Source organism: Colletes gigas, unplaced genomic scaffold (genome assembly GCF_013123115.1).
Source record: "Colletes gigas isolate AHSC1104 unplaced genomic scaffold, ASM1312311v1 Colletes_gigas_Sc00022, whole genome shotgun sequence".
Classification (NCBI taxonomy): domain Eukaryota; kingdom Metazoa; phylum Arthropoda; class Insecta; order Hymenoptera; family Colletidae; genus Colletes; species Colletes gigas.
The window spans coordinates 1,123,480-1,136,115 of NW_025106651.1; the positions used below are offsets into that span (position 1 = coordinate 1,123,480).

At 43.9% G+C, this 12,636-nt stretch overlaps 1 protein-coding gene across 2 annotated transcripts; it reads right to left on the minus strand.

Moving 5' to 3' along the window:
* Positions 1–834: 834 nt before the first annotated feature.
* LOC122401126 (breast cancer type 1 susceptibility protein homolog) lies at positions 835–9,802 on the minus strand. Of its 2 annotated transcripts, none has more exons than XM_043403077.1 (7): positions 9,672–9,802; positions 8,524–8,738; positions 4,543–8,018; positions 4,015–4,079; positions 2,963–3,665; positions 2,428–2,545; positions 835–2,164 (listed from the first exon to the last, which is right to left on the minus strand). In XM_043403077.1, exons 1-7 carry the CDS (start codon positions 9,749–9,751, stop codon positions 1,956–1,958), a joined length of 4,866 nt encoding a protein of 1,621 aa, XP_043259012.1. In that variant the 5' UTR covers positions 9,752–9,802; the 3' UTR covers positions 835–1,955. The 2 variants fall into 2 exon arrangements, with proteins under 2 accessions (XP_043259012.1, XP_043259011.1); XM_043403076.1 differs by having other exon boundaries at positions 835–2,167.
* Positions 9,803–12,636: the final 2,834 nt, after the last annotated feature.

Here is a 12,636-nt window from a genome sequence, read left to right on the forward strand (position 1 = left end):
TGGGAATTTGATTGTTTCTTTTAACGCTTCGATAGCTTTTTAGTTTTGGAATTTTTGCCTTTTTGATTTCGTTGAATCCATTAACTTCGGATTCGATAAATGATCGTTTTAAATATATGGTGCATGTATTTCAATATTTTGTACGGATATTTTACATAATATTAGGTAATCTATTGATTTGTATTTTTTTCGACAGGTTTTGTGCAGACTTCGCAACGAAGGAAATAAATAATAAATGTTCATATTACTGTGATCATGGTACCATTAATAACCATTGCTAATACGATAATTACAATTTTTACTTATTCTATTTAATTAATATTTATCTAATTGTGATCACCTAAATTCTGTTTATAATTAAGAAAATCAAATTACATTTCATTTTTGTGCCCTTGCAAAGAACAGATCTAGTTACATTTATTAATAATCCGCATGCATTTTTTAAAAATGTTGCACACTAGCTGCTAATGGTAAGTACCTTCACTGATCAAATTTTGTATTTCGCCATTAACGCAATGACTGTCAATCGATTTCGTTAAAGTTTACTGGTCTCTGCGTGTCTCTGTTAACCACTGCTGACCACTCCTAATATTTCTATAGCCTCTGTCAGTCTCTACTGGCCTCTGCTGATCTCTGCCTGCATGTGCTGGTCTGTACTTGCCCGAAGTAATTTCGGACCGTCTCGTGGGAGTCGATAGAGGAAGGCCCACATTTGCCTTCTTGCTCTTGAACAACTGAAATCCAACTGTCGAGGCTGCCAAATCGCGAAACAGGTGGGAGAGAATGACAGTGAACAGATGGTACGAAGAATAGAAAATTTATTCAAATCGCTGTACAAGAATATTTATACACAGGAGATTTACAAAACAAATGGTCGATTATTTGATTTAACGAATGTCCTCCGTGTGTAACGAGTCTTAATAATTAGGAGACGAACGCGGGTCATCGAAAGATGCATTTTTAACAAGTGAAATATGGCCGGTTAATGTCACCCGCCAGATATGTAGAGGCACTTGGAATACGCGGACGGCTATACAGTGATTATTTCTCCTCACTTGCTAGCAATTGGAGGAGATTCATAACCGCTGGTGTGGCGCTAGACAAGGAACGAGAGTTGGCTACAGGTGGTCCCGGGCAAATCAATATAGTTGGCGTGTTTCGGTGATTACGTGAGCGGCCTCGATGTACCTCGCAATACGCAGCCTCTGATCCTAGCCATAATGATCATATTGCACGGTGTAAGCAACTTACTCGTCCTACATACCGTACACCTAGCTGAATTCCACGTGTTTATTGTAATTAAAAAATTCAAATGGTAATCCGACTGAACTCGCGAAACGAGATAGAACAGAATACCCACACGCGTAAGTTTCGCGTTCCGCGGTAATTCGAGAGCACCGTACCGCGGCCAAAAACTGGGCGATTCCCTATTCACGGGCTAATTGAAAATTGAACGTGATAAGTAATAAGCAACGGCGTTGTTAACGTTTGCACGACGCACGTGTGTGCCTGGCTAAGGTTCCAGGTAAGGGACATATTGACAAAAGTCCGTGCTTCGCCGCTCGCGATGCTCACTATACTCTTACGTTACGAAAAGTTTCAAGGCGTAAAAGTAAAGTTATAAACGCGTATTTTATGACACCATATATTATTAATCTAAAAATCGTTTCCGTTCAAGCCTTGAACCTTGAATCGCTTTGTAAGAATCAGCGCAGAAAAAGAAGATAAACAGTATTAAATAGAAAGTAACGAACATATATATGTACATGTATCTAATCGAAACGAATAACTTCGAACGTATAAAGATAATAATATTCTCTGCAGAAACAAATATACTCTTTGTTATCAAACTTAGGCAAACCTTGAACGACAATAATTCACAGGCCCGATGCATATTTGCAGTATCAAATTTATAGTACTATTTGGTAAACTTGTTTGATTTAAGTAATTTGTGTTTATATCACGTGGTCGCTGTTCGTGGGATCATCCGAGTCCTCGTCAGAATCTTGCTGTTCGACGAGGAATTCTGGAAAATTTAAAGCTAGAACTTCTTGTCGCGCCAACTCCTGCAGGTATGGATACAAGGATATCAGTTTGTACTGACTGATACACTCCACTACCCAATCGTGGGCAACTGGCACAGCACGAGCCTTCTTGTACCAGCCTGCTAAAGTACAAACATATCGATGTTAACAATGTAAAGAGTTTATTTCGAGATCTTATTTTGCATAAGATTGCCATTTTATATAGGAATTGGAGATATTGTTACACTGGTTCAAACAACTTTTCCAACTTTCGTTCTTCATTCATTCAACACATTTATCAGACAATCACGCAAATTGCACTTTGCAACCACAGTTTCAAACAAGGGCTGATAAATCTTTGTACGATACGCTCGGTTAATTATATGTGAAATAATAAGCTCACCAATGATTTCGTAGTTGTAATAGTTGGCTTGGACCACGATAACTTTCAACCTCTTCTTTTCAACAGCTAGGGCTTCCACGGTCTCGACCACAGTGGCACCAATAGCACGTAGCAACTCCTAAAGAAGAACGTATTCTTAAGCCGAAGAACTTGGCAGGGATTCAACTGTAAATAGCATAGCAAGATTGGATAGCAAGTAAAATGTAAATAAATGCTTTCCTTAGTCTTGGTAATATATGTATACGGCGAACAGACTTTCATTACAAACTACATGACTTTTGGCTTGCAACATGTGAAACGCGTGCTCGGGAACAAATCTGTAATGTACCGTGACGCTTGCAACTCTTGTTCTCCCGTCGAGGCGGAAACAATCCATTAAGAAAAGGATTTCTAATCGCCTTTGCAATCTTATACTCCAATAACTTTAGTTTATAATACTTAATACTCGTGAATAACAGTCATTGGGAATGTTACAAAATAACAGGTATATAAACGATAAGTTTTATCTTTTCAGAAGCCAGGAAATATTTTTCACCTGATACTGTTCGACGGTGACGTCCACGTAGGGTCCGATGAAGAGGAACACGAAGTCTTCGAATAAATTATTGTTTTGCCTTAACCGCGACTTTCGAGGACCAGCCTCGAGAGTCCTGTTGTCCACCGCCTCGTAGGGTTCCATGTTTATTAATTTCTTCTCCTTCAAGCAATCGGTGACCCACTGGTCCACGACGATCCATTTCCTGTAAGCGATTCCTTGCAAGTACTTGAGCGTTTTACTGGCCCCGTTATTCTCCTTGTCAGCTTTCACGATAACGTGCGTCACATCGGGATCGAATTGAGTCACGTATCGCGCGTTCACGATACTTGCCAGCCTCTTCACGTGTTCAATTTGAGCCTGTCCCAGACCGCTGCAAACGAAACACAACCTTTGCCTGGCAAAGCTCTGTACAATGTTTCCCGACACGTTCGTCGTTCGTTTATCGTTCGTACTCGTCGCTGACTTGAATCCCTTATCTTCCGTGCGCTTCGTGCCGGCCTCGAAATTATTCTTCCTGCTCGTCTGCGCTATCGGCGTGCTCTCGCAAAGAGGATGGATCCTCCTCTTGCAAAGCGGTGTGCTTCTCCTCGAATTCGTTCCAACAACCGTCGACGGAGTCCTCGCAAACTGTTTCATGCCGACCCTCGATATCGGTGATATACTCGAACTACTTTTCGTCGTCGCGCTGGTCGGTTGGGCGCTGCTTTCGATTATTATTAGAGAAAACAAGCGTTATTTTGGCGCGAGACGATATAAAGAAATTCTTTTCTTTATTTAGTTTTTTCGATTTTCCGTGTATCGATTAACGAAGAGGGTTTTTATCGAGAAAAATGAGAGATTAGAATGAACGTGTTAGTAAAGGTGAGTAAAATCTGGTGGCTACGGTGCAGTTAACGAGATAGAAGATGATTAACGAGAAAATACTGTATTTCACATATTACAATTTGAATGTAACTGACAATACAGGGGAAACTACGCGAATGGATAATTACTCGCGCTCGAGAATAACGCAGAGAGTAAAGCAGTGACATAAGTCTCGCGTTACTTACGTCTTCATCTTGTCGTCAGGAGTGTTCTCGACAATGTCGTCTTCTTCGGCCGAGTGTTCGGCGTCCTGGATATTTCAAAGTGGAGTAAATCTTTGAGAATGACAAACAAGGGGTTTTGTTTATCTCGTGAACGGCGAAATGGATAGTCGCGTAGAATAATAAATGCCACGATGGACTAATACCAGCATATAAATGACATTCTTAATCGAATTAAAAAGAAAATCAAACATTCGAGGGTCGAAAGAAAATTCGGCCGTATCGGTTTCACCATGTTTGATACGTTAATATAAGAATTTCCTAGAGAATGTTACGTTTATTTAAAAAACGACTAAAACCGTGCCAGCTGAGATCTAAATAAAAATTTTATTATCAATGAAAGTTGCAGCCCGGGGAGGAATCTCAGATGGCAGTACTTTCTTTTCTAATGCTAATTTTAAGCCTGTAAAACCCATAGACTCTTATACCAATAATTATTTCGTAACTTTTAATAAAAAGGAACCAATTACTAATGAAAAAAAAATAACAAACCGTTCGTTTCGCACCGGAGAGTCCAGTGATCGCATTCTTGGACGGAGTTCTTTGTTCTCTCGTCTCTTTCTTCTTATCAGGCTGCATCTTGGGGTTCGTCGATTTGCCAAACAGATCCTCCTCGAATTGCTTAATTTGCAAATAATGTTGCGTGACGTCCATGAGAGAATCATGCTCGTAACTCGTCGCTTCCATATTTGCGTTCCCAACCGCTTTGTCATTGTCGGCTAATGGATCGCTTGCCGACTTGTCCCAAATATTCTTCCTTGATTCTTTGCTCACTCTCCCCTGCAATTCATCACCGTGCATCGGGTTTCTCTTCCTATCGACGACGTTCGCGGATCCCGGCGTCAGGGTTTTCTCCTCGTCGCTGAAACTTTCGTACAATGGCTCCGATTCCTTGTATTTGTTCTCCTTGTCGGAACTGCAAGATTTATGGAGCTCAGGATCGTCCTTGTTCAGGGATCGCGGCTTGCTCTTGGAATACTCGTTGAGTATTGCTTCCGTGTCGACGTTGGCCATTATTTCGTCGAAGTTGTCGTGCAGCATAGCCTCTCGTCTCTGGTCAGAATCTTTATTATTGTCGCTGGACTCGGTCGCCCGCTTTTGTATGTCTCTTATCCTGTCCACTGTCGAACCAAAGTCCGGAGAATCGGAGTCGAACGTTCCTCTGTTCTGAGAAGAAGTTTCTTGCCTTTTAACGCGAAAGCTTCGTCCATCGGAGCTCGAACCAACGTCGATCGTAGATGGTTGTCTGTACATCGGGGTATAGACTCTGTTGGGTATCTTGGTCGTTAATGAGTCTTTTTTCGTCTCGCTGGACGCGTGCATAAAAGCCGAGGAAGCACGAGTTTGCTCCACTTTTCCTTTCTTCGCGTGCCTATCGGTTGCGTTCAAGTCCTTGTACCAATTGCTCGCTATCGCGTTCAGCTCCATATCGCAGTCGGAGTCCGGAGACAACGGCCGTTTCCGTTTGGTCATCTGAGGCGCTGCGACCTGATCACTGTTTACTTCGTTGCCCAAACAGACAAGTTCCAGAGAATCCGTGCCTGAACCACGCAACGTCGAAATCCTCTTGAACGCCTTCTTCCCGTCCTTCTCCTGGCTCTCCCTGCTGTCAGTGTCCGTATCAGAGCTCAGCAACACCGTTTCCAAGGGCTTGGTACTGGGAATGGTCGAGTTGGAATGGAATTCTTTAGCCACCGTAACATTCTTTGGCGTGGTGGTTCCGGTATCGGTGATCGCCGGCCGTTTCACGTACGTGGCCTTCGAGAAGAAACTATCGCCGGAATGGCAGGAGCCGCCATCTTGCAGATCTTCCGCGTCCATCGATTTCCTCTTTGTTCCTTCGAGCTTATCGCCGCCGTCCGCCCTTTTCCGCTTTTTATCCGATGCGGAAGACGAATCGGGCTGCGAAGATTCGCGTACTTGCTGAGATCTGAGTATCAGAGCCCTCGAATGCACACCCTTTATATCGGAGAAGTTGTTCCTCTTCGCGCTGGAAGCAGCCATTTTGGATACTTGTGGATCGTCGGTGATGGGCGAATCCAAGGAAAGAAACTTCAGCTGGGAGTCCTTCTTTGGCGATAACATCCTGATGGCGGTTTTGGGCGCTATCTTTTCAACAACCTCAGGCTGCTTCTCCTCGTTGTCGGGCAAGGTTATGAAAAATACATCGTTGGACGCTCGATACTGACTCTCGCTTAGGTTAGCCAATACACCTGGCGGTTTCGACGCGATATTCGATGGTCCAGGTTGAACGAACGCAGAAGCTTCTTCCTCTGTTGGCAAAATACTCTCCATTTCATCCTGCGGCGTAACGTTCACCGAGATTCGCGTATTATTCCCGAAACGACACTCAGACGCTAGTTTCTGAGTACTCAGGTCCTGGAATGCCGACGAATTGCACGGATTTTGCAACCTTAGCTCCAAATACTCCTGGTGAACCGATTTCGGCAGGATCGAGCCCAAATGCAAGAAAGCGACGCGTTTCTTACGGCGTTTGTAAACCTTGCCCAACTTTTTGAACGTAACGAAACATTTGTTCTGTCCTTTGTCCTCTTTCTTGTTCCTATTCTCGTTGGAACTCGTGGAGTACACGGAACCAGCATCCGGTCTATTGCTTCCCTCGGATTTGTCCTTCGTCTCCGACGTTAATCTCGTCCTGGCGCTCTCGTCATCATCTATTTCTCGATACAAGTCGCGTTTCACGGTCTCCAGCCGCGCTACGTCGTTCGATTTCCGAGACTCTTCCGATTTAGGGTCGGTGCTTCGTCGTTTCAGAGACAATCTGCTGCAGGTGGGCGTTTGCTCGATCACCTCCGTCCCCAAGAAGCTGTCCCCGCACAACAAATCCGGACTGGCGTTGTTCGATCGGACGAAAGCCTTCTCCATCGACGTTTTCGGAGGCATCGTTCTGCTTTTGTATCTGCGATCCTCGCTGGGACCAGCGACGCCGATTATGTCCTTCATCTGACTATTGTTCAATTTCGTTATGTGCACGTGCTCGCCTTCTTTCAGCGCGATGAACGACGTCCCCTCAGCTTGGATCTCTTGCATAGATGCGTCGTGTTTCTCTTTCGTGGGTGTTTGCTCGTTTGGCAGACGCTTCTCCATGCTTTCGGAAGGATTACCTTCCTTGTCCGTCTCTTTGTCTCTAATTGGTCCCGATTTGATGGCTTCCTTTTCAATTTCGTCGAGCGATCGCGAATATCTGTTGCTCTTGTTCTCGATGCTGACGTCCAAAGACCTCAGCTTTCTCGTTCGCTTCTTTTTCCGTAATTCTTTGCCGAATCGCGCGACGCTGGACCAGTTCTGCTTCACCGAGGGCAGCATGTTGCACGGTGACGTCCTGTCGACATGCTGCCCTCGATGAAGCAGCGCTGGTTCGTCCATTGTTCTCTCCTGATCTTTGGTATCGTCGTTCAATCTCGATGTACCTGGAAGTACTCTTCGATTCTCCGCCTTAGAATACGTTCGATGCGTTTTAATAACAGCCTTCTTCGATTTGGAATTGCCATTTTTGGCTTTCTCGTCGATTTGGGAGACGGAAGACATCGTGGTATCGTCGAGATTGCATTCGTTGTGCATCGGTTGGGTTTTGTTAAAATCGTCCAACGGTTCGTCGTTTGGCAAAGATTCCAGCCAATTTTGTACTTTGACGTCCATCGAGTTCTTCTCGCTGCCGTTGGATTCGTTAGAAGGCAGAACAGCGATGCCCGACAGGGCATATTTGTTCAGAAATTTCGTTATATCGCTGCCCTCGGTGCTGTTCTTCTTACCCTCGCTGTTTCTGGATACCATTTTACGCGTTCGCCCGTAACTTTTCGGCCGAGAAGTACGCGGTGCTTTCAACGCGGACTCGACGTACGAACAACTTGGTCCGTAGTGCTCCTCTGTGTCGGGTTTATGGTGCTCCATGGGGTCCGACGAGCTGCTTTCCCGCGTGCTTTGTGGTCTTGCGGTGTGCAAGGATACTGTAACACGCATAGTCCATTGCTACGAGCACGTTGATAACAACAGGTCGAACTTGATTCTTTCCAGATTTCAGATTGAAGCTTCTGATATTGGGAGCAACGATAAATGCAGTGGAATTCTAACCATTTTTTAAACTTCACAGATAAGTAAAATTTTAAAAGGAGGACCTGTTAAATATCCTTTACGGAAGTTCGACCACGAAAACAGCGCGTGCAAAAGTTAAGACCTCGTAAAACGTTGATATTTTATATAGCTGTAGGAAGCAGCATGATCCCAAATAACGCTAGGACTTAAAGTTTTTAAAGGCTTGAAAGCTGACCTGAGCGGACATGATATCGTGACGAGCAGAGAATCGTATTTTAAGCTTCGTGTTTCTTTTAGCAACAAAGATAAAGCGATAAGGCGTCAGCTATTTTTAACTGGTGATTTAACATATTTTTCAATGCAGTGATCGAATCGATTGATAAAAGATGAAATAACTATGGGTGAATCGGTATTACTCACTGTCGATGCCAGAGTCCAGTTTAACTGCTTCGATTAATTCCTCTAATTTGTTGACGTACATTTCCATGCACTCGTCCTTCGAAATGCCACGACGCGGAAGATTGGTGTTGCACAGTGGACAGAGCGCATTTCTGCTTTGCAACACCGTTTGGATACATTCACGACAAAATCGATGCCCACAACGAGTTCTCATGGGTTCGGATATAGTATGGAGACTGAAACAGAAGTCATATTTTCGCAATACCAGTTCACGTGCATTCGTATTTACTTGTAGAGAATTATCTGATTATGAGCAACAGTTGGAGGAAAATTTATACGGTTTAAGTCTGACAACTTTACAATTTAATAGTTTCTGTATTAAGTGTTCTTTTAAATAGATCAGTAATATTTCACATGATACGTATCATTTTTATACTGCTAACATTACTACTACAAGAATAATAAATGAGCAAATAGGGATCGAGGTTTATTACATCGATTAAATAACCAACACGCAAATATTTAAATCATTTTTACTAAAGTACTGCAGTAATACGGTGGTAACATTATCTTTACAATATAAATATCTCATTCGTATCGCTACACATATATAAATAACGTATATGAGTACACATGGTAAAGAAAAAATTTAATTTAAGGTAGTGCATACTACTTTAGCGTTCATATTAGAACATCAAGATTCCACACCTTAAGATAGATAAATAATAAATACTCTAAGATGCTACTTGTAATATACATGTAAAAGAAATAATGTTTTACATTAATTAAATACACGGTTAAATTCATTATACTCAACTATCCATACAAAGTAATATATTAATCTTCTCATATAAGTAATTACAACTGTATTCGTGGTAAGATGCATAATAACTAATTTTACAGTAACATGTAATTTGTGCAAGTTATACATAACAATGTACAATTTGCAAATAGTAGAAAAGAAAGCATTTAATGAAACCAACTGCTTAAATTAATACAGTTATTTTATAATATGTTCATTACAGAATATTTGAAATGATTCTAAACATAACCTATTTCAAGTTATCGTACACCACATGTGAAAAAAATCATGTACTGTAATTTACTGATTAATGAATAGCGTGTTATGTTTCTTTGAATGAATCTTTGTAAATCAATCATGAACTTACCAAATTGTACATTGTAAGCATTGTTGCATATTTCGTATTACTTCTGACAGTTTGTCAGCAGTAGCGAACACTTGTTCCATTCTCGTTTTGTATCTTCAGAACGTCACATCACAAATGTTTATTGTAATTTTATTATATTCGCTTTATTAATATATCACAATTGCACCCTAACAACAATTTATCGCGCCCATATTTTGTCATTAGACTACGTAATTGACCATACTTATTAACGCGCGCTCGAGGCGATTACCGATTCAGCAACTGAATATCTACATAAGTCTCGAAAATTAATTTTAATTTATTTATTAATACAATAATAGAGTACTCAGTAGTTTAGATCACTTATAAATGCTTCACAATTAACGACAAAGGCCCAAACTTGTCCAGAAACAGTTCTATTCCTGTCAGAACATACTGTTAACTTAAGCTTGACACTGCAACACATATTCCTAGTTTCTACGTTTCTTTGAAGAAATACGGTTTCACAACACATCAAGCATAATAAATAGTAACTTGAGACTATATGTACTTCAATCTCATTAATAAACAGTGTCTAAACCTTATTATTATTATAAATACAGTAGTGTCTACATAAATGACTGCATTCTTGCCCACTTAGATGTCCGTTTAGTTTGTCCATGATGCTCCCAATAAATTATAGTTCGATATCTTCAACGCTAGATGGCGCGTTTTTCTGACACTGTGGGGTCGAGACTTATGGTCTCGTCCGCACAAGAGTATAGAGGCGCAGTTTCCCGTCAAGTGCGAATCCGCCGTAAGGCTGCGCGCGCAGCGCAGCAGGGCGAAAGCGCGTCCTCCCAAAAATGCAAGGACGCTCAAGTCACTGCTTGGTAAGAACTTCGCGAAGAAGCACCTCAAAAAGATAAAGATTAAAACTCCTGTTGCTAGACAAAGACTTGTACGCCTAGCGTTAATAAAGTAATACTCGTTATTGTTGTTGTTGTTACATACACGTGTTCAGTTATTTCGAATATTAATATCCGTGGTGGTAGGGGTGGGCCTACGAACGCACGCGCATAATTCGTGGAAACGAACCACGTGCATCAAGTAAGAATAAACCCACAACTGGTGACCCCGACGAGTCTTTACCGTCGAATTGTCGAGGAACTGAACGAACCAGATCAAGGATCCAGAGGATCCAGAGCAGGAGGGTGCAACTGACGCCATTGGACGCACGTGTTGCTGGATCAGCGTTCCACATCGTGGGTACACCTCGGCGTGCAGCGCAGAGGACAACGTGGACCAGGACACGGGGAACGAGTTCCGACCAAGCGGCAAAAGGAAGCAGAGGGCTGCGTGGAGCGTCAGGAGAAGCGGAGCAAGGTGAGCTAAGGGCAGCAAGATGGCGGTGAACAACGCCACAAGCGACGGCCATCTTGGAAGCGTCGATTCTTACCGCGTCCCCAAGATCCCAAAATTTTTTCGCGACGATCCGATGCTATGGTTTTTGCAAGTCGAGGCTACGTTCAATACCGCGCGGATAACAGATGCGAGAACGCGGGTAGATTACCTCGTCGCGGCGTTAGATCGGGAGGTCGTATCCTCCATTAGGGATTTATTAACGGGGCCACGATCGGACGAGATATATGATCTCGTGAAAACGCGTATTATGTCCGCGTACGCGGCATCGGCGGAAAGCCGGCTCCGGCAATTATTGAAGGGGCAGGTTACTACAGAAGGGAAACCGTCGCAAATACTATACCGGTTGCGTGCCCTGGGCGACGAGGTGATGCGCTCGATTTTCTTAGAGCAGATGCCAGAAATGGTGAAAACCATATTAGTAGCGGCAAAAGTGCCGAAATTGCAAGATCTCGCGGAACTGGCGGATAGAATATGCGAGTCTACTTCACAAAGCAGCCACGTCGTCGCATCGGTTAATGTGAGGGATCGGTCAAACCGCGATTCGATGGAGGCGAAGCTCGACAGACTGACCGACGCGGTGTTAAAGATGTCGGCCAGCTTCGAGCGCCTCGAAAAAGCGATGTCGCGGTCGCGGTCAAAATCACGGCAACGCGGGTTTGCCGGTCGTTCGGGTGAGCGAAATCGAGCGGCTCCGACGCTAACTCCCGCGGTGTGCTGGGCCCATAGCAAATTCGGGGCCAAAGCATACGCGTGCAAGGACCCCGAAAATTGTACGTGGCCGAAACCGTCACCGCGGACGGAAAACTAGAAATACCTTCCCCCGCGGAGACAGGGTGTGAGGGTAGTAATGCAATATTAAACTCAAAACGTCTCCACGTCCAGGACAAAATTTCGGGACAAATATTCCTAATAGACACGGGTTCAGACATATCCCTTTTGCCTGTAGCCAGAAATTGCAAGCCCGTGGCCAGCGGTCTGCGGCTCTATGCCGCGAACAATACGCGTGTCGACGCGCACCATTGAAATCGGTCTACGACGACCGATCACGTGGAACTTTTGCGTGGCAGACGTGCCATACCCGATCGTAGGTGCTGATTTGTTGACGCACTACGGCATCACCGTGGATTTGAGAGGGCGGAGAATAATAGATTCGCTCACCAAATTGCAAATTCGGTGCACGACAAAGAACGTGAACCACGTCTCGACGCACACCGTCGATCGCTCATCGGGAATCGCGGGTATGTTACTCGAATTTCCGGAAGTGACGGGAATATCCCAAGCAGTTCCGCTACAGGAACGTGGGGTATTCCACTACATAGAGACCAAAGGGCATCCGGTTGCCTCGCGCGCTAGGCGCCTCGCACCAGACAAACTCAAAGCAGCTAAGCTGGAGTTTCGACGTCTGATGGAGGCTGGGGTGTGTAGGCCATCAAGCAGCCCGTGGGCCAGCCCCATACACATGGTCCCCCAAAAAGATGGGGAATGGAGAGTGTGCGGAGATTATCGCGCGATGAACAATATTACAGTTCCGGATAGGCATCCCTTACCGCACATTCACGATTTTTCGGTAAACTTACATAAA